At 43.9% G+C, this 23,702-nt stretch overlaps 2 protein-coding genes across 3 annotated transcripts in view; both read left to right on the top strand.

Moving 5' to 3' along the window:
* LOC138950300 (neogenin-like) overlaps window positions 1-23,702 on the top strand; it is a 153,330-nt gene that overhangs the window by 123,829 nt on the left and 5,799 nt on the right. For both annotated transcript variants that reach the window (XM_070322052.1, XM_070322051.1), the window contains exons 18-25: window positions 1,003-1,110; window positions 1,492-1,686; window positions 2,515-2,677; window positions 5,045-5,277; window positions 7,617-7,739; window positions 8,047-8,214; window positions 8,907-8,996; window positions 22,146-22,289. In XM_070322052.1, the coding sequence (XP_070178153.1) occupies window positions 1,003-1,110; window positions 1,492-1,686; window positions 2,515-2,677; window positions 5,045-5,277; window positions 7,617-7,739; window positions 8,047-8,214; window positions 8,907-8,996; window positions 22,146-22,289 (1,224 nt within the window). The remainder of the gene's footprint in view (window positions 1-1,002; window positions 1,111-1,491; window positions 1,687-2,514; window positions 2,678-5,044; window positions 5,278-7,616; window positions 7,740-8,046; window positions 8,215-8,906; window positions 8,997-22,145; window positions 22,290-23,702) is intronic.
* Window positions 11,476-20,799, top strand: LOC138951300 (uncharacterized). The gene is made up of 4 exons (XM_070322928.1): window positions 11,476-11,505; window positions 12,708-12,718; window positions 20,133-20,244; window positions 20,569-20,799. The coding sequence occupies exons 1-4, from the start codon at window positions 11,476-11,478 to the stop codon at window positions 20,797-20,799; spliced, it is 384 nt and encodes a 127-aa protein (XP_070179029.1).

The raw sequence follows: 23,702 nt of genomic DNA, 5'->3' as shown, positions 1-23,702 counted from the left end.
CTTTCTCTGATATTTCTTGCCACTATGCCGAACATTTCCAATGTTAGGGTTGTTCTCCGCAGCTCAAAACTTTGAAAAATGCTGCTGAATCGGTGAAAACGTCATGGATTTGTTGACACCGGGGGACTGATAAGTTGTCTACTGCGCTTGCGCCAAATGCCTTTGACCTACATATATTTGCATATATTAATTCCGGGGTTTCGGTTGGAACGGATTCTCTCTCTTTGTGCCTATGTCAACGGAAATTCCCCAACGGTGATGACGTCATCTTGAAGAACGGAAATTTCCACACAGTTTGAACAGCGAAGGGTCATGTCATGTGCGCACATTTACCAGCACGGAGTATCCAAAGTTGACCATTTTTTCGATTTTTTTGATAAAACACAGACAAAAACAACAAAACATCGGTTTGAAAATGGTTTTATTTACATGAATACATGTCTAAAATGACAAAAGCAGATTATTGAATACATTCCAGGATGTTCAAAGGTGTGAAAAATGCAACAACCCCAAAAAGGTGTATGAGACCAAAAATAACTCATTTTGCCTACCCGGTCTGCCCTTAAACTAACGGAGTGTACTTGTGTTAAACTAACGGAGTGTGCTGGTGTTAAACTTATGGAGTGTACTGGTGTTAAACTAATGGAGTGTGCTGGTGTTAAACTAACGGCGGGTGCTGGTGTTAAACTAACGGAGTGTACTTGTGTTAAACTAACGGCGTGTGCTGGTGTTAAACTAACGGAGTGTACTTGTGTTAAACTAACGACGTGTGCTGGTGTTAAATTAATGGAGTGTGCTGGTGTTAAACTAACGGAGTGTGCTGTTGTTAAACTAACGACGTGTGCTGGTGTTAAACTAACGGCGTGTGCTGGTGTTAAACTAACAGCGTGTGCTGGTGTTAAACTAACGGAGTGTGCTTGTGTTGAACTAACGGAGTATGCTGGTGTTAAACTAACAGCGTGTACTTTTGTTAGACTAACGGCGTGTGCTGTGTCCTCACAGAGCCAGGGTCGGAGACAAGGGACCTCACTCCTGTTCCCCTGGAGAATGACCCCCTGGCCGTCAGTATCCACTGGCAACCACCTCAGCGACCCAACGGTCAGATCACAGGTCAGTGCATTTGTCTTGTTGGGTGTTACTTCTGGGGTACAGCTTATTTGTGGCAGTTTTTTTTGGGGGGGGGGGGGGGGGGGGGGGGGGGGTTGCTGTTAATGTCTTTTTTGGGGGAGGGTGTTTGTTTTCTGTTATTTTCTTTGTTAGGGGGAGGGGTGTTTTTTTTGTTTTCTTTGTTTTTTTTTTGGGGGGGGGGGGGGTGAAAGAGAGAAGGTGTTTGTTTTCTGTTATTTTTGTTAATTTGTGGGGGGGGGGGGGGGTGGGGGGGTGGGGGGTGGTTCTGTCCTGGATAGTGCATGTTCTGCTCAATGGGAAAACTCTGTACTTTGCAAGGTGTGTGCCGGCTATAAAATTGTAAAAGTGTGAATGTGTGTGCAGGCTACCTGATCTTCTACACGACGGACGCTGACCTTGACGACCGGGACTGGGTGGTGGAGGGGGTGGTGGGCGACAAGCTGTCCACGGTGATCGGCAAACTGACGGCAGACACCACGTACTACTTCAAGGTCCAGGCGCGCAACAGCAAGGGCTACGGTCCCATGTCGCGCATCGTGCAGTACAGCACGCCCTCGGGTCTGTTCTGTCTTCTTTTGTCTTCTTCTGTTTGTAAATCTAACAGTCAAACAAAAAGAAAACACAACAGAAACCAGTCTTGGTGTATGCTCCATCAACCACTTTCTGACATCTGTGAGGTTAGCAAGTCTCAGTCTTGGGTGCTTGAGCAAAGCCTGTAACTGAGTGGTGTGTGTGTTGCCAGTGGCAAAGCCTGTAACTGGGTTGTGTGTGTGTTGCCAGTGGCAAAGCCTGTAACTGGGTGGTGTGTGTGTTGCCAGTGGCAAAGCCTTTAACTGAGTGGTGTGTGTGTTGCCAGTGGCAAAGCCTGTAACTGAGTGGTGTGCGTGTTGCCAGTGGCAAAGCCTGTAACTGGGTGGTGTGTGTGTTGCCAGTGGCAAAGCCTGTGACTGAGTGGTGTGTGTGTTGCCAGTGGCAAAGCCTGTAACTGAGTGGTGTGTGTGTTGCCAGTGGCAAAGCCTGTAACTGAGTGGTGTGTGTGTTGCCAGTGGCAAAGCCTGTAACTGAGTGGTGTGCGTGTTGCCAGTGGCAAAGCCTGTAACTGAGTGGTGTGTGTGTTGCCAGTGGCAAAGCCTGTAACTGAGTGGTGTGTGTGTTGCCAGTGGCAAAGCCTGTAACTGAGTGGTGTGCGTGTTGCCAGTGGCAAAGCCTGTAACTGAGTGGTGTGCGTGTTGCCAGTGGCAAAGCCTGTAACTGAGTGGTGTGTGTGTTGCCAGTGGCAAAGCCTGTAACTGAGTGGTGTGCGTGTTGCCAGTGGCAAAGCCTGTAACTGAGTGGTGTGTGTGTTGCCAGTGGCAAAGCCTGTAACTGAGTGGTGTGTGTTGCCAGTGGAGCAGACCGGGTCTGCGACACAGGAGGATGCGGGGGGCCTGCCCATGAACATGATCATCATCATCGTAGCGTGCGTGGCTGGCGTCGCCTTTGTCGTCGTCATCGCCATAGTGACAGTCTTCCTTTGCAAGCGACGAGACAACGTGCAGAACAGGGGAACGTGAGTACAATCAGTCATGTGTTATAGTTGTGGCTGTCTTTTTCCTGCCATCTCTATCCAACACCACACTTCTCTCCCTCTCTCTGAGCACTGCGGCCAGCTATGAGCACCATGAAGAGATAAGGAGCGTGTGGCATTTCATAAACTGTTCACCGTGTTTTGTTCTGGTGATAAGCCCGGCCTGTTTCCTTGAGGTTGGCACAGGGAGCTAGAGCAGCAAGGCCAGCGTGTTGGTGGATGACTTGTCTTCACTGACTTGGCTCGTCTGTTTGATCCTGTGCTTTTTCTCCATGAAGAATCAAAACTTCGTGCACAACATATAAATTGGAGCTGTTCAAAATGGGTTGTAACAGCTACAAAGCGTGCTGCAAGGACATTCACTCCACCACACCTAGTTGAGGCTGGTATCACACAGCAAGCCTGGTATCACACAGCAAGCCTTGTATCACACAGCAAGCCTGGTATCACACAGCAAGCCTGGTATCACACAGCAAGCCTGGTATCACACAGCAAGCCTGGTATCACACAGCAAGCCTGGTATCACACAGCAAGCCTGGTATCACACAGCAAGCCTGGTATCACACAGCAAGCCTGGTATCACACAGCAAGCCTGGTATCACACAGCAAGCCTGGTATCACACAGCAAGCCTGGTATCACACAGCAAGCCTTGTAGTGTTGTCTATCTATCACACAGCAAGCCTTGTAGTGTTGTCTATCTATCACACAGCAAGCCTTGTAGTGTTGTCTATCTATCACACAGCAAGCCTTGTAGTGTTGTCTATCTATCACACAGCAAGCCTTGTAGTGTTGTCTATCTATCACACAGCAAGCCTTGTAGTGTTGTCTATCTATCACACAGCAAGCCTTGTAGTGTTGTCTATCTATCACACAGCAAGCCTGGTAGTGTTGTCTATCTATCACACAGCAAGCCTTGTAGTGTTGTCTATCTATCACACAGCAAGCCTTGTAGTGTTGTCTATCTATCACACAGCAAGCCTGGTAGTGTTGTCTATCTATCACACAGCAAGCCTTGTAGTGTTGTCTATCTATCACACAGCAAGCCTTGTAGTGTTGTCTATCTATCACACAGCAAGCCTGGTAGTGTTGTCTATCTATCACACAGCAAGCCTTGTAGTGTTGTCTATCTATCACACAGCAAGCCTTGTAGTGTTGTCTATCTATCACACAGCAAGCCTGGTAGTGTTGTCTATCTATCACACAGCAAGCCTTGTAGTGTTGTCTATCTATCACACAGCAAGCCTGGTAGTGTTGTCTATCTATCACACAGCAAGCCTTGTAGTGTTGTCTATCTATCACACAGCAAGCCTGGTAGTGTTGTCTATCTATCACACAGCAAGCCTTGTAGTGTTGTCTATCTATCACACAGCAAGCCTGGTAGTGTTGTCTATCTATCACACAGCAAGCCTTGTAGTGTTGTCTATCTATCACACAGCAAGCCTTGTAGTGTTGTCTATCTATCACACAGCAAGCCTTGTAGTGTTGTCTATCTATCACACAGCAAGCCTTGTAGTGTTGTCTATCTATCACACAGCAAGCCTTGTAGTGTTGTCTATCTATCACACAGCAAGCCTTGTAGTGTTGTCTATCTATCACACAGCAAGCCTTGTAGTGTTGTCTATCTATCACACAGCAAGCCTTGTAGTGTTGTCTATCTATCACACAGCAAGCCTTGTAGTGTTGTCTATCTATCACACAGCAAGCCTTGTAGTGTTGTCTATCTATCACACAGCAAGCCTTGTAGTGTTGTCTATCTATCATGACAGGGACAAGTTATGTAGTATTGTCTATCTATCATGGCAGGTACAAGCCATGTAGTATTGTCTATCTATCATGACAGGTACAAGCCATGTAGTATTGTCTATCTATCATGACAGGTACAAGCCATGTAGTGTTGACTCTATCATTACAGGGACAAGTCATGTAGTATTGTCTATCTATCATGACAGGTACACGCCATGTAGTATTGTCTATCTATCATGACAGGTACAAGCCATGTAGTATTGTCTATCTATCATGACAGGGACAAGTCATGTAGTATTGTCTATCTATCATGACAGGTACAAGCCATGTAGTATTGTCTATCTATCATGACAGGTACAAGCCATGTAGTGTTGACTCTATCATGACAGGGACAAGTCATGTAGTATTGTCTATCTATCATGACAGGTACAAGCCATGTAGTGTTGACTCTATCATGACAGGTACAAGCCATGTAGCATTGTGTATGTATCATGACAGGTACAAGTCCCCGGTCAAGCCGGTCAAGGCCAGTGGGAAGGACGTGCCGCCCGACCTGTGGATCCACCAGCCCTCACACATGTAGCATTGTCTATCTGTCATGACAGGTACAAGTCCCCGGTCAAGCCGGTCAAGGCCAGTGGGAAGGACGTGCCGCCCGACCTGTGGATCCACCAGCCCTCTCACATGGAGCTGCAGCGGATGGACAAGGGGCGGCGCTCAGAGTCCTCCGTCTCCGTGGCAACCAGCACCCTGCCGCGCGGCTCGCACGCCTCAACCGACCCTCTGGATGACCCCATGCACAACAGCGACACCGAGAAACGACGCAACTCTTTTGTCGGTACGATACCTGGGCTGTCGTCTGGCAGGCTTTCTTCTTATCGTTCTACAAGTTGACTTTGACTGGTCGTAATTAGGCAGGATTTATCGATCATTCTTGTCCAGATCATGTTATGTGTGTGTCTACACGTGAGAAATGCTACTTGACACAGAGTACTGTCACATACCGACTACAATGAATATATGATAAAAACACACTGTATATTATACAAGTCAGAATGATTACCTGACACAAAACACTGTATATTATACAAGTCAGAATGATTACCTGACACAAAACACTGTATATTATACAAGTCAGAATGATTACCTGACACAAAACACCTGATGTGTATGTACATGAGAATGAATGTATGTACAGGTAAAGCTAAATATCTGGCAGGAAACACTGCATATACTGAGGAGAGTGATTACATAACAACAAACTCTATGTGTTGTGTGTATGTAGCTGAGACTGTTTACCTGACAAAGCTGTATGTGTGTGTGTACAGGTGAGACTGTTTACCTGACAAAGCTGTATGTGTGTGTGTACAGGTGAGACTGTTTACCTGACAAAGCTGTATGTGTGTGTGTACAGGTGAGACTGTTTACCTGACAAAGCTGTATGTGTGTGTGTACAGGTGAGACTGCTTACCTGACAAAGCTGTATGTGTGTGTGTACAGGTGAGACTGTTTACCTGACAAAGCTGTATGTGTGTGTGTACAGGTGAGACTGTTTACCTGACAAAGCTGTATGTGTGTGTGTACAGGTGAGACTGCTTACCTGACAAAGCTGTATGTGTGTGTGTACAGGTGAGACTGCTTACCTGACAAAGCTGTATGTGTGTGTGTACAGGTGAGACTGTTTACCTGACAAAGCTGTATGTGTGTGTGTACAGGTGAGACTGCTTACCTGACAAAGCTGTATGTGTGTGTGTACAGGTGAGACTGTTTACCTGACAAAGCTGTATGTGTGTGTGTACAGGTGAGACTGTTTACCTGACAAAGCTGTATGTGTGTGTGTACAGGTGAGACTGCTTACCTGACAAAGCTGTATGTGTGTGTGTACAGGTGAGACTGTTTACCTGACAAAGCTGTATGTGTGTGTGTACAGGTGAGACTGCTTACCTGACAAAGCTGTATGTGTGTGTGTACAGGTGAGACTGTTTACCTGACAAAGCTGTATGTGTGTGTGTACAGGTGAGACTGTTTACCTGACAAAGCTGTATGTGTGTGTGTACAGGTGAGACTGTTTACCTGACAAAGCTGTATGTGTGTGTGTACAGGTGAGACTGTTTACCTGACAAAGCTGTATGTGTGTGTGTACAGGTGAGACTGTTTACCTGACAAAGCTGTATGTGTGTGTGTACAGGTGAGACTGTTTACCTGACAAAGCTGTATGTGTGTGTGTACAGGTGAGACTGCTTACCTGACAAAGCTGTATGTGTGTGTGTACAGGTGAGACTGCTTACCTGACAAAGCTGTATGTGTGTGTGTACAGGTGAGACTGCTTACCTGACAAAGCTGTATGTGTGTGTGTACAGGTGAGACTGTTTACCTGACAAAGCTGTATGTGTGTGTGTACAGGTGAGACTGCTTACCTGACAAAGCTGTATGTGTGTGTACAGGTGAGACTGTTTACCTGACAAAGCTGTATGTGTGTGTGTACAGGTGAGACTGTTTACCTGACAAAGCTGTATGTGTGTGTGTACAGGTGAGACTGTTTACCTGACAAAGCTGTATGTGTGTGTGTACAGGTGAGACTGTTTACCTGACAAAGCTGTATGTGTGTGTGTACAGGTGAGACTGTTTACCTGACAAAGCTGTATGTGTGTGTGTACAGGTGAGACTGTTTACCTGACAAAGCTGTATGTGTGTGTGTACAGGTGAGACTGTTTACCTGACAAAGCTGTATGTGTGTGTGTACAGGTGAGACTGTTTACCTGACAAAGCTGTATGTGTGTGTGCACAGGTGAGACTGCTTACCTGACAAAGCTGTATGTGTGTGTGTACAGGTGAGACTGTTTACCTGACAAAGCTGTATGTGTGTGTGTACAGGTGAGACTGTTTACCTGACAAAGCTGTATGTGTGTGTGTACAGGTGAGACTGTTTACCTGACAAAGCTGTATGTGTGTGTGTACAGGTGAGACTGTTTACCTGACAAAGCTGAATGTGTGTGTGTGTACAGGTGAGACTGTTTACCTGACAAAGCTGTATGTGTGTGTGTACAGGTGAGACTGCTTACCTGACAAAGCTGTATGTGTGTGTGTACAGGTGAGACTGTTTACCTGACAAAGCTGTATGTGTGTGTGTACAGGTGAGACTGTTTACCTGACAAAGCTGTATGTGTGTGTGTACAGGTGAGAGCGGCTACCCATCAAGTGGGGAGGATGGAGGGAGGTACCAGCCCATACAGCCGCGAAACATCATCCGTCCCAAGCCCATCACGCTGCCTGTCGACACGCAGACACCGCCCCGAGAACGTGAGGACTCGCACAACTCACCACAATGCAACATCCCTCTTTCTCACAGAAAAATGATATAATTAACTTTGTATTGTCTACTGTGACTGTATGGCGCTGGTACAATACAACACAATAATATATCTCACAGAGACATTCCATACCGACACAATACACCACAATACATCAAAATACAATATCTCACACAGACATGAGTACCAACACTACACAACACAATGTTAATGCACTAACACAATGTTAATGCACTATGATGAAGTGTGTATGATGTGAAAGAGACGTTCCACCAATGACTGCGTCATGTCCACAGCGGTTGCCACAGTGACGGCGCTGCCGAACGGTCACATCCTGGGCTACAGCGAGAGCCCCGTCACGCAGGGCATGCGGCCCGTGTATCCCCGCACCCAGTACAACACCCAGTACACTGGATCTCAGCCACCCAGGGTGCACGCTGGGGACATACCCCACTCCATGCAAAGTGAGTGTCTGTCTGTCTATCTGTCTGTCTCTCTGTGTTTGTCTGTCTGTGTGTCTGTGTCTGTCTCTCTGTGTCTGTCTGTCTGTGTCTGTCTCTGTCTGTGTGTCTGTCTGAATGTGTGTGTATTTCTTGATGAGTATGCGTGTCTGTGTGTGTGTTTTTGGGGACACAATGCATGTACAGATGTGTGTGAATAAAACCCGGTCTTGTCGCTGTCCTGACACAAGATGTGTGTGAATAAAATGCGGTCTTGTCGCTGTCCTGACACAAGATGTGTGTGAATAAAACCCGGTCTTGTCGCTGTCCTGACACAAGACGTGTGATGTGAACCACCCATGATACAGCCAGATGCAAACCTAACCAACTGGCGTGCGTCTTAACACCGAATGCATGGCATGTATGATGTATGGCTCCTGATTACCACACTGATAATATGCATGCTCACACACACACACACACACACACACACACTCTCACACACACACACACACACACACACACACACACACACACACACACACACACACACACACACTCACACACACGCGCACACACACACACACACTCACACACACACACACACACACACACACACACACTTACACACACACTCACACACACACACTCACACACACACACACACACACACACACACACACACACACACTGCATGGCATGGTGTGATGTTTCAGACAAAGGGGGCGCCACCAGTGAGGGCGAGGACACAGACGAGCGCGGCAGGGACGGAGGTGACGACGGCTACATCTCCAGGATTGGCTATGGCATGTATCCCATAATGCACCACTAACACAACTACCCCCCCCCCACCCCCCACTCACACTTCTTTCTCCCCCCTCTTTTCTTCTTCAGCCACAAATGGAGAAATTGTTAGCTAACTCAATATGTTCATCCCAAAGTGTGTACAATTGTCACCTCCATTAAGGAAGCAAAACCTGGGAAAATGTTTCAAACAGCAGCTAATTTAAAATTCTAAAGTTATGTAAATTTGTCACCTCACTGAAGAAGAAACAAACTGCAAAATGGATGAACTAGCAGCTATCTTCATCCAAAGATGTAGAAATGTGTGATCTCGCTACAGAGACAGAGAAGGTAGGGACAACAAAGATGTAGAAATGTGTGATCTCTCTACAGAGAAGGTAGGGACAACAAAGATGTAGAAATGTGTGATCTCCCTACAGAGACAGAGAAGGTAGGGACAACAAAGATGTAGAAATGTGTGATCTCTCTACAGAGACAGAGAAGGTAGGGACAACAAAGATGTAGAAATGTGTGATCTCGCTACAGAGACAGAGAAGGTAGGGACAACAAAGATGTAGAAATGTGTGATCTCGCTACAGAGACAGAGAAGGTAGGGACAACAAAGATGTAGAAATGTGTGATCTCGCTACAGAGACAGAGAAGGTAGGGACAACAAAGATGTAGAAATGTGTGATCTCGCTACAGAGACAGAGAAGGTAGGGACAACAAAGATGTAGAAATGTGTGATCTCGCTACAGAGACAGAGAAGGTAGGGACAACAAAGATGTAGAAATGTGTGATCTCGCTACAGAGACAGAGAAGGTAGGGACAACAAAGATGTAGAAATGTGTGATCTCGCTACAGAGAAGGTAGAGACAACAAAGATGTAGAAATGTGTGATCTCCCTACAGAGACAGAGAAGGTAGGGACAACAAAGATGTAGAAATGTGTGATCTCGCTACAGAGACAGAGAAGGTAGGGACAACAAAGATGTAGAAATGTGTGATCTCGCTACAGAGACAGAGAAGGTAGGGACAACAAAGATGTAGAAATGTGTGATCTCGCTACAGAGACAGAGAAGGTAGGGACAACAAAGATGTAGAAATGTGTGATCTCGCTACAGAGACAGAGAAGGTAGGGACAACAAAGATGTAGAAATGTGTGATCTCGCTACAGAGAAGGTAGAGACAACAAAGATGTAGAAATGTGTGATCTCGCTACAGAGACAGAGAAGGTAGGGGCAACAAAGATGTAGAAATGTGTGATCTCGCTGCAGAGACAGAGAAGGTAGGGACAACAAAGATGTAGAAATGTGTGATCTCGCTACAGAGACACAGAAGGTAGGGACAACAAAGATGTAGAAATGTGTGATCTCGCTACAGAGACAGAGAAGGTAGGGACAACAAAGATGTAGAAATGTGTGATCTCGCTACAGAGACAGAGAAGGTAGGGTCAACAAAGATGTAGAAATGTGTGATCTCCCTACAGAGACAGAGAAGGTAGGGACAACAAAGATGTAGAAATGTGTGATCTCGCTACAGAGACAGAGAAGGTAGGGACAACAAAGATGTAGAAATGTGTGATCTCGCTACAGAGACAGAGAAGGTAGGGACAACAAAGATGTAGAAATGTGTGATCTCGCTACAGAGAAGGAAAGGACAACAAAGATGTAGAAATGTGTGATCTCGCTACAGAGACAGAGAAGGTAGGGACAACAAAGATGTAGAAATGTGTGATCTCGCTACAGAGAAGGTAGGGACAACAAAGATGTAGAAATGTGTGATCTCGCTACAGAGACAGAGAAGGTAGGGACAACAAAGATGTAGAAATGTGTGATCTCCCTACAGAGACAGAGAAGGAAGGGACAACAAAGATGTAGAAATGTGTGATCTCACTACAAAGACAGAGAAGGTAGGGACAACAAAGATGTAGAAATGTGTGATCTCGCTACAGAGACAGAGAAGGAAGGGACAACAAAGATGTAGAAATGTGTGATCTCGCTACAGAGAAGGTAGGGACAACAAAGATGTAGAAATGTGTGATCTCCCTACAGAGAAGGTAGGGACAACAAAGATGTAGAAATGTGTGATCTCCCTACAGAGACAGAGAAGGAAGGGACAACAAAGATGTAGAAATGTGTGATCTCCCTACAGAGACAGAGAAGGTAGGTACAACAAAGATGTAGAAATGTGTGATCTCCCTACAGAGACAGAGAAGGTAGGGACAACAAAGATGTAGAAATGTGTGATCTCGCTGCAGAGACAGAGAAGGAAGGGACAACAAAGATGTAGAAATGTGTGATCTCGCTACAGAGACAGAGAAGGTAGGGACAACAATGTAGAAATGTGTGATCTCACTACAGAGACAGAGAAGGTAGGGACAACAAAGATGTAGAAATGTGTGATCTCCCTACAGAGACAGAGAAGGAAGGGACAACAAAGATGTAGAAATGTGTGATCTCCCTACAGATACAGAGAAGGTAGGGACAACAAAGATGTAGAAATGTCTGATCCCGCTACAGAGACAGAGAAGGTAGGGACAACAAAGATGTAGAAATGTGTGATCTCGCTACAGAGACAGAGAAGGTAGGGACAACAAAGATGTAGAAATGTGTGATCTCCCTACAGATACAGAGAAGGTAGGGACAACAAAGATGTAGAAATGTGTGATCTCTCTACAGAGACAGAGAAGGAAGGGACAACAAAGATGTAGAAATGTGTGATCTCGCTACAGAGACAGAGAAGGTAGGGACAACAAAGATGTAGAAATGTGTGATCTCTCTACAGAGACAGAGAAGGAAGGGACAACAAAGATGTAGAAATGTGTGATCTCCCTACAGAGACAGAGAAGGTAGGGACAACAAAGATGTAGAAATGTGTGATCTCGCTACAGAGACAGAGAAGGTAGGGACAACAAAGATGTAGAAATGTGTGATCTCGCTACAGAGACAGAGAAGGAAAGGACAACAAAGATGTAGAAATGTGTGATCTCCCTACAGAGACAGAGAAGGAAGGGACAACAAAGATGTAGAAATGTGTGATCTCCCTACAGAGACAGAGAAGGTAGGGACAACAAAGATGTAGAAATGTGTGATCTCCCTACAGAGACAGAGAAGGTAGGGACAACAAAGATGTAGAAATGTGTGATCTCGCTACAGAGACAGAGAAGGTAGGGACAACAAAGATGTAGAAATGTGTGATCTCGCTACAGAGACAGAGAAGGTAGGGACAACAAAGATGTAGAAATGTGTGATCTCCCTACAGAGACAGGGAAGGTAGGGACAACAAAGATGTAGAAATGTGTGATCTCCCTACAGAGACAGAGAAGGTAGGGACAACAAAGATGTAGAAATGTGTGATCTCGCTACAGAGACAGAGAAGGTAGGGACAACAAAGATGTAGAAATGTGTGATCTCGCTACAGAGAAGGTAGGGACAACAAAGATGTAGAAATGTGTGATCTTGCTACAGAGACAGAGAAGGTAGGGACAACAAAGATGTAGAAATGCGTGATCTCGCTACAGAGACAGAGAAGGTAGGGACAACAAAGATGTAGAAATGTGTGATCTCTCTACAGAGACACAGAAGGTAGGGACAACAAAGATGTAGAAATGTGTGATCTCCCTACAGAGACAGAGAAGGTAGGGACAACAAAGATGTAGAAATGTGTGATCTCTCTACAGAGACAGAGAAGGTAGTGACAACAAAGATGTAGAAATGTGTGATCTCCCTACAGATACAGAGAAGGTAGGGTCAACAAAGATGTAGAAATGTGTGATCTCCCTACAGAGACAGAGAAGGTAGGGACAACAAAGATGTAAAAATGTGTGATCTCGCTACAGAGACAGAGAAGGTAGGGACAACAAAGATGTAGAAATGTGTGATCTCGCTACAGAGACAGAGAAGGTAGGGACAACAAAGATGTAGAAATGTGTGATCTCGCTGCAGAGACAGAGAAGGTAGGGACAACAAAGATGTAGAAATGTGTGATCTCACTACAGAGACAGAGAAGGTATTGACAACAAAGATGTAGAAATGTGTGATCTCGCTACAGAGACAGAGAAGGTAGGGACAACAAAGATGTAGAAATGTGTGATCTCGCTACAGAGAAGGAAAGGACAACAAAGATGTAGAAATGTGTGATCTCCCTACAGAGACAGAGAAGGTAGGGACAACAAAGATGTAGAAATGTGTGATCTCCCTACAGAGACAGAGAAGGTAGGGACAACAAAGATGTAGAAATGTGTGATCTCCCTACAGAGACAGGGAAGGTAGGGACAACAAAGATGTAGAAATGTGTGATCTCGCTATAGAGAAGGTAGGGACAACAAAGATGTAGAAATGTGTGATCTCGCTACAGAGACAGAGAAGGTAGGGACAACAATGTAGAAATGTGTGATCTCACTACAGAGACAGAGAAGGAAGGTACAACAAAGATGTAGAAATGTGTGATCTCGCTACAGAGACAGAGAAGGTAGGGACAACAAAGATGTAGAAATGTGTGATCTCGCTACAGAGACAGAGAAGGTAGGGACAACAAAGATGTAGAAATGTGTGATCTCGCTACAGAGACAGAGAAGGTAGGGACAACAAAGATGTAGAAATGTGTGATCTCTCTACAGAGACAGAGAAGGTAGGGACAACAAAGATGTAGAAATGTGTGATCTCCCTACAGAGACAGAGAAGGTAGGGACAACAAAGATGTAGAAATGTGTGATCTCGCTACAGAGACAGAGAAGGTAGGGACAACAAAGATGTAGAAATGTGTGATCTCGCTACAGAGACAGAGAAGGTAGGGACAACAAAGATGTAGAAATGTGTGATCTCGCTACAGAGACAGAGAAGGTAGGGACACCAAAGATGTAGAAATGTGTGATCTCACTACAGAGACAGAGAAGGTAGGGACAACAAAGATGTAGAAATGTGTGATTTCCCTACAGAGACAGAGAAGGTAGGGACAACAAAGATGTAGAAATGTGTGATCTCGCTACAGAGACAGAGAAGGTAGGGACAACAAAGATGTAGAAATGTGTGATCTCGCTACAGAGACAGAGAAGGTAGGGACAACAAAGATGTAGAAATGTGTGATCTCGCTACAGAGACAGAGAAGGTAGGGACAACAAAGATGTAGAAATGTGTGATCTCGCTACAGAGACAGAGAAGGTAGGGACAACAAAGATGTAGAAATGTGTGATCTCGCTACAGAGACAGAGAAGGTAGGGACAACAAAGATGTAGAAATGTGTGATCTCGCTACAGAGACAGAGAAGGTAGGGACAACAAAGATGTAGAAATGTGTGATCTCCCTACAGAGACAGAGAAGGTAGGGACAACAAAGATGTAGAAATGTGTGATCTCGCTACAGAGACAGAGAAGGTAGGGACAACAAAGATGTAGAAATGTGTGATCTCGCTACAGAGACAGGGAAGGTAGGGACAACAAAGATGTAGAAATGTGTGATCTCCCTACAGAGACAGGGAAGGTAGGGACAACAAAGATGTAGAAATGTGTGATCTCCCTACAGAGACAGAGAAGGAAGGGACAACAAAGATGTAGAAATGTGTGATCTCGCTACAGAGACAGAGAAGGTAGGGACAACAAAGATGTAGAAATGTGTGATCTCGCTACAGAGAAGGTAGGGACAACAAAGATGTAGAAATGTGTGATCTCGCTACAGAGACAGAGAAGGTAGGGACAACAAAGATGTAGAAATGTGTGATCTCGCTACAGAGACAGAGAAGGTAGGGACAACAAAGATGTAGAAATGTGTGATCTCTCTACAGAGACAGAGAAGGTAGGGACAACAAAGATGTAGAAATGTGTGATCTCACTACAGAGACAGAGAAGGTGGGGACAACAAAGATGTAGAAATGTGTGATCTCGCTACAGAGACAGAGAAGGTAGGGACAACAAAGATGTAGAAATGTGTGATCTCCCTACAGAGACAGAGAAGGTAGGGACAACAAAGATGTAGAAATGTGTGATCTCCCTACAGAGACAGAGAAGGTAGGGACAACAAAGATGTAGAAATGTGTGATCTCGCTACAGATACAGAGAAGGTAGGGACAACAAAGATGTAGAAATGTGTGATCTCGCTACAGAGACAGAGAAGGTAGGGACAACAAAGATGTAGAAATGTGTGATCTCGCTACAGAGACAGAGAAGGTAGGGACAACAAAGATGTAGAAATGTGTGATCTCGCTACAGAGACAGAGAAGGTAGGGACAACAAAGATGTAGAAATGTGTGATCTCGCTACAGAGACAGAGAAGGTAGGGACAACAAAGATGTAGAAATGTGTGATCTCGCTACAGAGACAGAGAAGGTAGGGACAACAAAGATGTAGAAATGTGTGATCTCCCTACAGAGACAGAGAAGGTAGGGACAACAAAGATGTAGAAATGTGTGATCTCCCTACAGAGACAGAGAAGGTAGGGACAACAAAGATGTAGAAATGTGTGATCTCGCTACAGAGACAGAGAAGGTAGGGACAACAAAGATGTAGAAATGTGTGATCTCGCTACAGAGACAGAGAAGGTAGGGACAACAAAGATGTAGAAATGTGTGATCTCGCTACAGAGACAGAGAAGGTAGGGACAACAAAGATGTAGAAATGTGTGATCTCGCTACAGAGACAGAGAAGGTAGGGACAACAAAGATGTAGAAATGTGTGATCTCGCTACAGAGACAGAGAAGGTAGGGACAACAAAGATGTAGAAATGTGTGATCTCGCTACAGAGACAGAGAAGGTAGGGACAACAAAGATGTAGAAATGTGTGATCTCGCTACAGAGACAGAGAAGGTAGGGACAACAAAGATGTAGAAATGTGTGATCTCTCTACAGAGACAGAGAAGGTAGGGACAACAAAGATGTAGAAATGTGTGATCTCCCTACAGAGACAGAGAAGGTAGGGACAACAAAGATGTAGAAATGTGTGATCTCGCTACAGAGACAGAGAAGGTAGGGACAACAAAGATGTAGAAATGTGTGATCTCGCTACAGAGACAGAGAAGGTAGGGACAACAAAGATGTAGAAATGTGTGATCTCGCTACAGAGACAGAGAAGGTAGGGACAACAAAGATGTAGAAATGTGTGATCTCGCTACAGAGACAGAGAAGGTAGGGACAACAAAGATGTAGAAATGTGTGATTTCCCTACAGAGACAGAGAAGGTAGGGACAACAAAGATGTAGAAATGTGTGATCTCGCTACAGAGACAGAGAAGGTAGGGACAACAAAGATGTAGAAATGTGTGATCTCGCTACAGAGACAGAGAAGGTAGGGACAACAAAGATGTAGAAATGTGTGATCTCTCTACAGAGACAGAGAAGGTAGGGACAACAAAGATGTAGAAATGTGTGATCTCCCTACAGAGACAGAGAAGGTAGGGACAACAAAGATGTAGAAATGTGTGATCTCGCTACAGAGACAGAGAAGGTAGGGACAACAAAGATGTAGAAATGTGTGATCTCGCTACAGAGACAGAGAAGGTAGGGACAACAAAGATGTAGAAATGTGTGATCTCGCTACAGAGACAGAGAAGGTAGGGACAACAAAGATGTAGAAATGTGTGATCTCTCTACAGAGACAGAGAAGGTAGGGACAACAAAGATGTAGAAATGTGTGATCTCGCTACAGAGACAGAGAAGGTAGGGACAACAAAGATGTAGAAATGTGTGATCTCGCTACAGAGACGGGGAAGGTAGGGACAACAAAGATGTAGAAATGTGTGATCTCGCTATAGAGAAGGTAGGGACAACAAAGATGTAGAAATGTGTGATCTCCCTACAGAGACAGAGAAGGAAGGGACAACAAAGATGTAGAAATGTGTGATCTCACTACAAAGACAGAGAAGGAAGGGACAACAAAGATGTAGAAATGTGTGATCTCGCTACAGAGACAGAGAAGGAAGGGACAACAAAGATGTAGAAATGTGTGATCTCCCTACAGAGACAGAGAAGGAAGGGACAACAAAGATGTAGAAATGTGTGATCTCGCTACAGAGACAGAGAAGGTAGGGACACCAAAGATGTAGAAATGTGTGATCTCGCTACAGAGACAGAGAAGGTAGGGACAACAAAGATGTAGAAATGTGTGATCTCGCTACAGAGACAGAGAAGGTAGGGACAACAATGTAGAAATGTGTGATCTCGCTACAGAGACAGAGAAGGTAGGGACAACAAAGATGTAGAAATGTTTGATCTCGCTACAGAGACAGAGAAGGTAGGGACAACAAAGATGTAGAAATGTGTGATCTCGCTACAGAGACACAGAAGGTAGGGACAACAAAGATGTAGAAATGTGTGATCTCGCTACAGAGACAGAGAAGGTAGGGACAACAAAGATGTAGAAATGTGTGATCTCGCTACAGAGACAGAGAAGGTAGGGACAACAAAGATGTAGAAATGTGTGATCTCGCTACAGAGACAGAGAAGGTAGGGACAACAAAGATGTAGAAATGTGTGATCTCGCTACAGAGACAGAGAAGGTAGGGACAACAAAGATGTAGAAATGTGTGATCTCCCTACAGAGAAGGTAGGGACAACAAAGATGTAGAAATGTGTGATCTCCCTACAGAGAAGGTAGAGACAACAAAGATGTAGAAATGTGTGATCTCGCTACAGAGACAGAGAAGGTAGAGACAACAAAGATGTAGAAATGTGTGATCTCGCTACAGAGACAGAGAAGGTAGAGACAACAAAGATGTAGAAATGTGTGATCTCGCTACAGAGACAGAGAAGGTAGGGACAACAAAGATGTAGAAATGTGTGATCTCTCAACAGAGAAGGTAGGGACAACAAAGATGTAGAAATGTGTGATCTCCCTACAGAGACAGAGAAGGTAGGGACAACAAAGATGTAGAAATGTGTGATCTCCCTACAGAGAAGGTAGGGACAACAAAGATGTAGAAATGTGTGATCTCCCTACAGAGAAGGTAGGGACAACAAAGATGTAGAAATGTGTGATCTCGCTACAGAGACAGAGAAGGTAGGGACAACAAAGATGTAGAAATGTGTGATCTCCCTACAGAGACAGAGAAGGTAGGGACAACAAAGATGTAGAAATGTGTGATCTCACTACAGAGAAGGTAGGGACAACAAAGATGTAGAAATGTGTGATCTCGCTACAGAGACAGAGAAGGTAGGGACAACAAAGATGTAGAAATGTGTGATCTCCCTACAGAGACAGAGAAGGTAGGGACAACAAAGATGTAGAAATGTGTGATCTCCCTACAGAGAAGGTAGGGACAACAAAGATGTAGAAATGTGTGATCTCTCTACAGAGACAGAGAAGGTAGGGACAACAAAGATGTAGAAATGTGTGATCTCGCTACAGAGACAGAGAAGGTAGGGACAACAAAGATGTAGAAATGTGTGATCTCTCTACAGAGACAGAGAAGGTAGGGACAACAAAGATGTAGAAATGTGTGATCTCTCTACAGAGACAGAGAAGGTAGGGACAACAAAGATGTAGAAATGTGTGATCTCTCTACAGAGACAGAGAAGGTAGGGACAACAAAGATGTAGAAATGTGTGATCTCCCTACAGAGACAGAGAAGGTAGGGACAACAAAGATGTAGAAATGTGTGATCTCGCTACAGAGACAGAGAAGGTAGGGACAACAAAAAGTGAAAAGCTTGAATAAATCTTGTTTTCTTTTTCCTCTAGTGGATTTTTTTATGTCCTTTTCGTTACTTGTTTGATACGGCCCCGCCCCACCCACCCCCCCCCCCCCCCCCCCCCACCCTTCCTCTTGGTCCTTTATTTCTGTAATAGAATTTTTGGTTTTATATTTTTATCATTGCATGTTTGCTCCGTCCCCTTCTCTTGATGTTGTACGGTGAATGTGTGGTGTCTTAGAGATGAACTATAACAGAAAGAAGTGAATGTGTGGTGTCTTAGAGATGAACTAAAACAGAAAGAAGTGAATGTGTGGTGTCTTAGAGATGAACTAAAACAGAAAGAAGTGAATGTGTGATGTCTTAGAGATGAACTATAACAGAAAGAAGTGAATGTGTGGTGTCTTAGAGATGAACTAAAACAGAAAGAAGTGAATGTGTGGTGTCTTAGAGATGAACTAAAACAGAAAGAAGTGAATGTGTGGTGTCTTAGAGATGAACTAAAACAGAAAGAAGTGAATGTGTGGTGACTTACAGATGAACTATAACAGAAAGAAGTGAATGTGTGGTGTCTTAGAGATGAACTAAAACAGGAAAAAGTGAATGTGTGGTGTCTTAGAGATGAACTAAAACAGGAAAAAGTGAATGTGTGGTGTCTTAGAGATGAACTATAACAGGACAAAGTGAATGTGTGGTGACTTACAGATGAACTATAACAGAAAGAAGTGAATGTGTGGTGTCTTAGAGATGAACTAAAACAGAAAGAAGTGAATGTGTGATGTCTTAGAGATGAACTATAACAGAAAGAAGTGAATGTGTGGTGTCTTAGAGATGAACTATAACAGAAAGAAGTGAATGTGTGGTGTCTTAGAGATGAACTAAAACAGAAAGAAGTGAATGTGTGATGTCTTAGAGATGAACTAAAACAGAAAGAAGTGAATGTGTGGTGTCTTACAGATGAACTATAACAGAAAGAAGTGAATGTGTGGTGTCTTACAGATGAACTATAACAGAAAGAAGTGAATGTGTGGTGTTTTAGAGATGAACTAAAACAGAAAGAAGTGAATGTGTGGTGTCTTAGAGATGAACTATAACAGAAAGAAGTGAATGTGTGGTGTCTTAGAGATGAACTAAAACAGGAAAAAGTGAATGTGTGGTGTCTTAGAGATGAATTAAAACAGAAAGAAGTGAATGTGTGGTGTCTTAGAGATGAATTAAAACAGAAAGAAGTGAATGTGTGGTGTCTTACAGATGAACTATAACAGAAAGAAGTGAATGTGTGGTGTTTTAGAGATGAACTATAACAGAAAGAAGTGAATGTGTGGTGTCTTAGAGATGAATTAAAACAGAAAGAAGTGAATGTGTGGTGTCTTACAGATGAACTAAAATAGGAAAAAGTGAATGTGTGGTGTCTTAGAGATGAACTCAAACAGAAAGAAGTGAATGTGTGGTGTCTTAGAGATGAATTAAAACAGAAAGAAGTGAATGTGTGGTGTCTTACAGATGAACTAAAACAGGAAAAAGTGAATGTGTGGTGTCTTAGAGATGAACTAAAACAGAAAGAAGTGAATGTGTGGTGTCTTAGAGATGAACTAAAACAGAAAGAAGTGAATGTGTGGTGTCTTAGAGATGAACTAAAACAGAAAGAAGTGAATGTGTGGTGTCTTACAGATGAACTATAACAGAAAGAAGTGAATGTGTGGTGTCTTAGAGATGAACTAAAACAGAAAGAAGTGAATGTGTGGTGTCTTAGAGATGAACTAAAACAGAAAGAAGTGAATGTGTGGTGTCTTACAGATGAACTAAAATAGGAAAAAGTGAATGTGTGGTGTCTTAGAGATGAACTCAAACAGAAAGAAGTGAATGTGTGGTGTCTTAGAGATGAATTAAAACAGAAAGAAGTGAATGTGTGGTGTCTTACAGATGAACTAAAATAGGAAAAAGTGAATGTGTGGTGTCTTACAGATGAACTATAACAGAAAGAAGTGAATGTGTGGTGTCTTAGAGATGAACTAAAACAGAAAGAAGTGAATGTGTGGTGTCTTAGAGATGAACTAAAACAGAAAGAAGTGAATGTGTGGTGTCTTAGAGATGAACTAAAACAGAAAGAAGTGAATGTGTGGTGTCTTAGAGATGAACTAAAACAGAAAGAAGTGAATGTGTGGTGTCTTAGAGATGAACTAAAACAGAAAGAAGTGAATGTGTGGTGACTTACAGATGAACTATAACAGAAAGAAGTGAATGTGTGGTGTCTTAGAGATGAACTAAAACAGAAAGAAGTGAATGTGTGGTGACTTACAGATGAACTATAACAGAAAGAAGTGAATGTGTGGTGTCTTAGAGATGAACTAAAACAGGAAAAAGTGAATGTGTGGTGTCTTAGAGATGAACTAAAACAGAAAGAAGAAAGAACATTTTACAGTCTTTTAATCATCATTCAACATTTGTCTGAGATATTCAATTTAATTTGCTGTATTTGGTGGTTGCATGAGCACAAAGCAGTGTTCACACTGACACAGGAACCAGGGTTGTGTGAATCCCTGGCTCTTTTTTCAAGTGGTAAAAATAAGAATGAAAATCAAAGAAAATAAAAGGATTTCTAACTGCAATGGATTGATACATAACTGTTGTTTTTATTTTTGACGTTTTACACAGATCTCGACAGTCATTGCTCACCTCAACCTCGGAGGAACACTGGCGGTCTCGATCTGTGTCAAATAGGCCGTGAAAAGTAGGATATGCGCCGAAATGGCTGCGATCTGCTGGCCGATGTGAATGCGTGATGTATTGTGTAAAAAAAATCCATCTCACACGGCACAAATAAATCCCTGCGCCTTGAATATTGTGCGCGATATAAATTGCATAATATAAAAATTAAAAAAAAAAAATCCCTGCGCTCAGAACTGTACCCACGGAATACGCGCGATATAAGCCTCATATTGATTGAAATGTCATTTTTGGGTCAAAAATACAATTAACACATGATGACTTGATGGCAGCAGTCAGCCACAGCAGGATTTTGTGTGTTTAGAGGTGCCGTCCTTCTGGTGTGAACCAACATGTGTTTTGGGTTTGATGTGTCATCAGGTGGAACGGGACATTGCAATTTGCATAGTGGTCAACACACACACAGGTTTAGTCAACACACACACAGGTTTAGTCAACACACACACACAGGTTTAGTCTGACTCAATGCCTGGAAGCCTTTGTCCTTTCTCTTGCAAGGTCGCATCTGACACACCATTAAACACCCCTCGCCCCACAATACACTCTGCCTCCCTGTCCTTACAGCTCTTGTTCTTTCCCTGTCATGGCCATGTTAGACCTTGTTGTTTCCCTGTCATGGCCATGTTAGACCTTGAAAGGGTTGACCTTTCTGTGCCTTGGCCCTATTTGACCTTGCAACATTTGACCCTCTGCTTTTGCCCAGGTTGACCCCATGGCATTTAACCTTTCCCTGCCATGACCCCACAACCCTGTTTGACCTTGTGGCATTTAACCTTTCCCTGCCATGACCCCATGACCTGGTCTGACCTTGTGGCCTTTGTCCGTGCAGGACCCCGTTCCCCAGACTCACCGCCCGGCTATTACCAGGTGACGGCCGGCGACACTTCCCAGCATGCAGTGGGGCGGGGTGGGCGGGGCTTGAGCTGTGTGGACGGAGCCCCCGTCACCCCCACCCCCAGACATATCGGTCGTGGTAGGTATTCTGACTCGCATTGCTTCCCTGGGCTCTACTTGTGGGTGGGAGAAGACTTTTAGGTGTAAAGAACAAGATAGGACTGCTATCTTCATAGACTTAGGTGTAAAGAACAACAAGATAGGACTGCTATCTTCATAGACTGTTAGGTGTAAAGAACAACAAGATAGGACTGCTATCATCATAGACTGTTAGGTGTAAAGAACAAGATAGGACTGCTATCGTCATAGACTGTTAGGTGTAAAGAACAACAAGATAGGACTGCTATCGTCATAGACTTAGGTGTAAAGAACAGCAAGATAGGACTGCTATCGTCATAGACTTAGGTGTAAAGAACAACAAGATAGGACTGCTATCGTCATAGACTGTTAGGTGTAAAGAACAACAAGATAGGACTGCTATCGTCATAGACTGTTAGGTGTAAAGAACAACAAGATAGGACTGCTATCGTCATAGACTGTTAGGTGTAAAGAACAACAAGATAGGACTGCTATCATCTGCTATCTTCATATACTTAGGTGTAAAGAACAACAAGATAGGACTGCTATCATCATAGACTTTTAGGTGTAAAGAACAAGATAGGACTGCTATCGTCATAGACTGTTAGGTGTAAAGAACAACAAGAATAGACTGGGCAGGGAACACACACGGCACACAGACAGAAAAGACTGTGCATCGCTTCTTTTCATACCGCCATTATTGTTTTCTGTGATACACATTGGGGTCAATTTAATGAAGTTACGAACAGAAAATTGAGAAAGGTCTTCTAAATATAAAAGACAGAGTGAGGTGCAGGGGTTCCACCCTTACGTTCAACTATTGAGACCACCCTAGCCTTACGTTCAACTATTGAGACCACCCTAGCCTTACGTTCAACTATTGAGACCACCCTAGCCTTACGTTCAACTATTGAGACCACCCTAGCCTTACGTTCAACTATTGAGACCACCCTAGCCTTACGTTCAACTATTGAGACCATGAAGTAAGTGATGATCGCTTTTGTTTGATGGCACAACATCTCAGAGACAGGCGTGAGAAGCGCGTTGTGCAGTGTGTGGACAGGCGTGAGAAGCGCGTTGTGCAGTGTGTGGACACGGTGTGTGCATGGTTTGTTTTGACACGTTTCTCACGTACGCCACGTTCATTCCTCACAGCCCCCTCTCTGAGTTTGTTTTCTTGTTTTGCTTCATTCCCTCTTTGATGTTGTGATCTATTGACCTTCACCCTGGAATCTTGCGTTTGTCACTGTGTGTTTCTTCATGTTTTCTGTTGTTATCCAATTTACACACAGTCGCTTGCATTTGAGTTTCTTTTTGCTGCCTTTTATTCTTTGGCATTTGTATGTTGAAAGTGGTCAGTGTAAACAAGATGTGACTTGCTGTATGTTGAAAGTGGTCAGTGTGAACAAGATGT

Source organism: Littorina saxatilis, linkage group LG16 (genome assembly GCF_037325665.1).
Source record: "Littorina saxatilis isolate snail1 linkage group LG16, US_GU_Lsax_2.0, whole genome shotgun sequence".
NCBI classification, from domain to species: domain Eukaryota; kingdom Metazoa; phylum Mollusca; class Gastropoda; order Littorinimorpha; family Littorinidae; genus Littorina; species Littorina saxatilis.
The sequence above is the reverse complement of the archived record's forward strand: the minus strand, read 5'-3'. Positions and strand labels throughout refer to the sequence as shown.